This window comes from Octodon degus, unplaced genomic scaffold (assembly GCF_000260255.1).
Source record: "Octodon degus isolate 3935 unplaced genomic scaffold, OctDeg1.0 scaffold00093, whole genome shotgun sequence".
NCBI lineage: Eukaryota > Metazoa > Chordata > Mammalia > Rodentia > Octodontidae > Octodon > Octodon degus.
In genome coordinates, this window is record NW_004524669.1 from 3,607,530 (window position 1) to 3,607,847 (window position 318).

At 44.3% G+C, this 318-nt stretch overlaps 1 protein-coding gene across 1 annotated transcript in view; it reads right to left on the minus strand.

Moving 5' to 3' along the window:
• The window catches only part of Cela1 (chymotrypsin like elastase family member 1), a 15,696-nt gene continuing 15,378 nt past the window's right edge, over window positions 1-318 (minus strand). Inside the window, exon 8 of the mRNA XM_004637830.2 lies at window positions 1-141. Coding sequence (XP_004637887.1) covers window positions 124-141 — 18 coding nt within the window. The 3' untranslated portion in view covers window positions 1-123. The remainder of the gene's footprint in view (window positions 142-318) is intronic.

Sequence of the window (318 nt, forward strand, 5' to 3'; positions counted from 1 at the left end):
CCTACAGTAGCACTCTACCACTGAGCTCTAAACTCAGCTCTATTTTTTTTCTTGTTGACTCAAGTCCTATTGCATGCAGATCTAAAAGCCATCTTGGAAAGGCCACTGGACCCAGGAAAATGTTCAGTTGGAGGCAATGACCTGAAAGAAAAGATAATTATGTCCACAGTCAATTCTACCTACCTCTTTTCTTATTTTCTCAGGGCTCAAAATGAAATCTGGGGCTGGTGAGATGGCTCAGTGGTCTAAAGCACCTACTTAGAACAAGCTTAGCATTGCACAAGAGACCGCGGTTCAATCCCCAGCACCACATGCCAG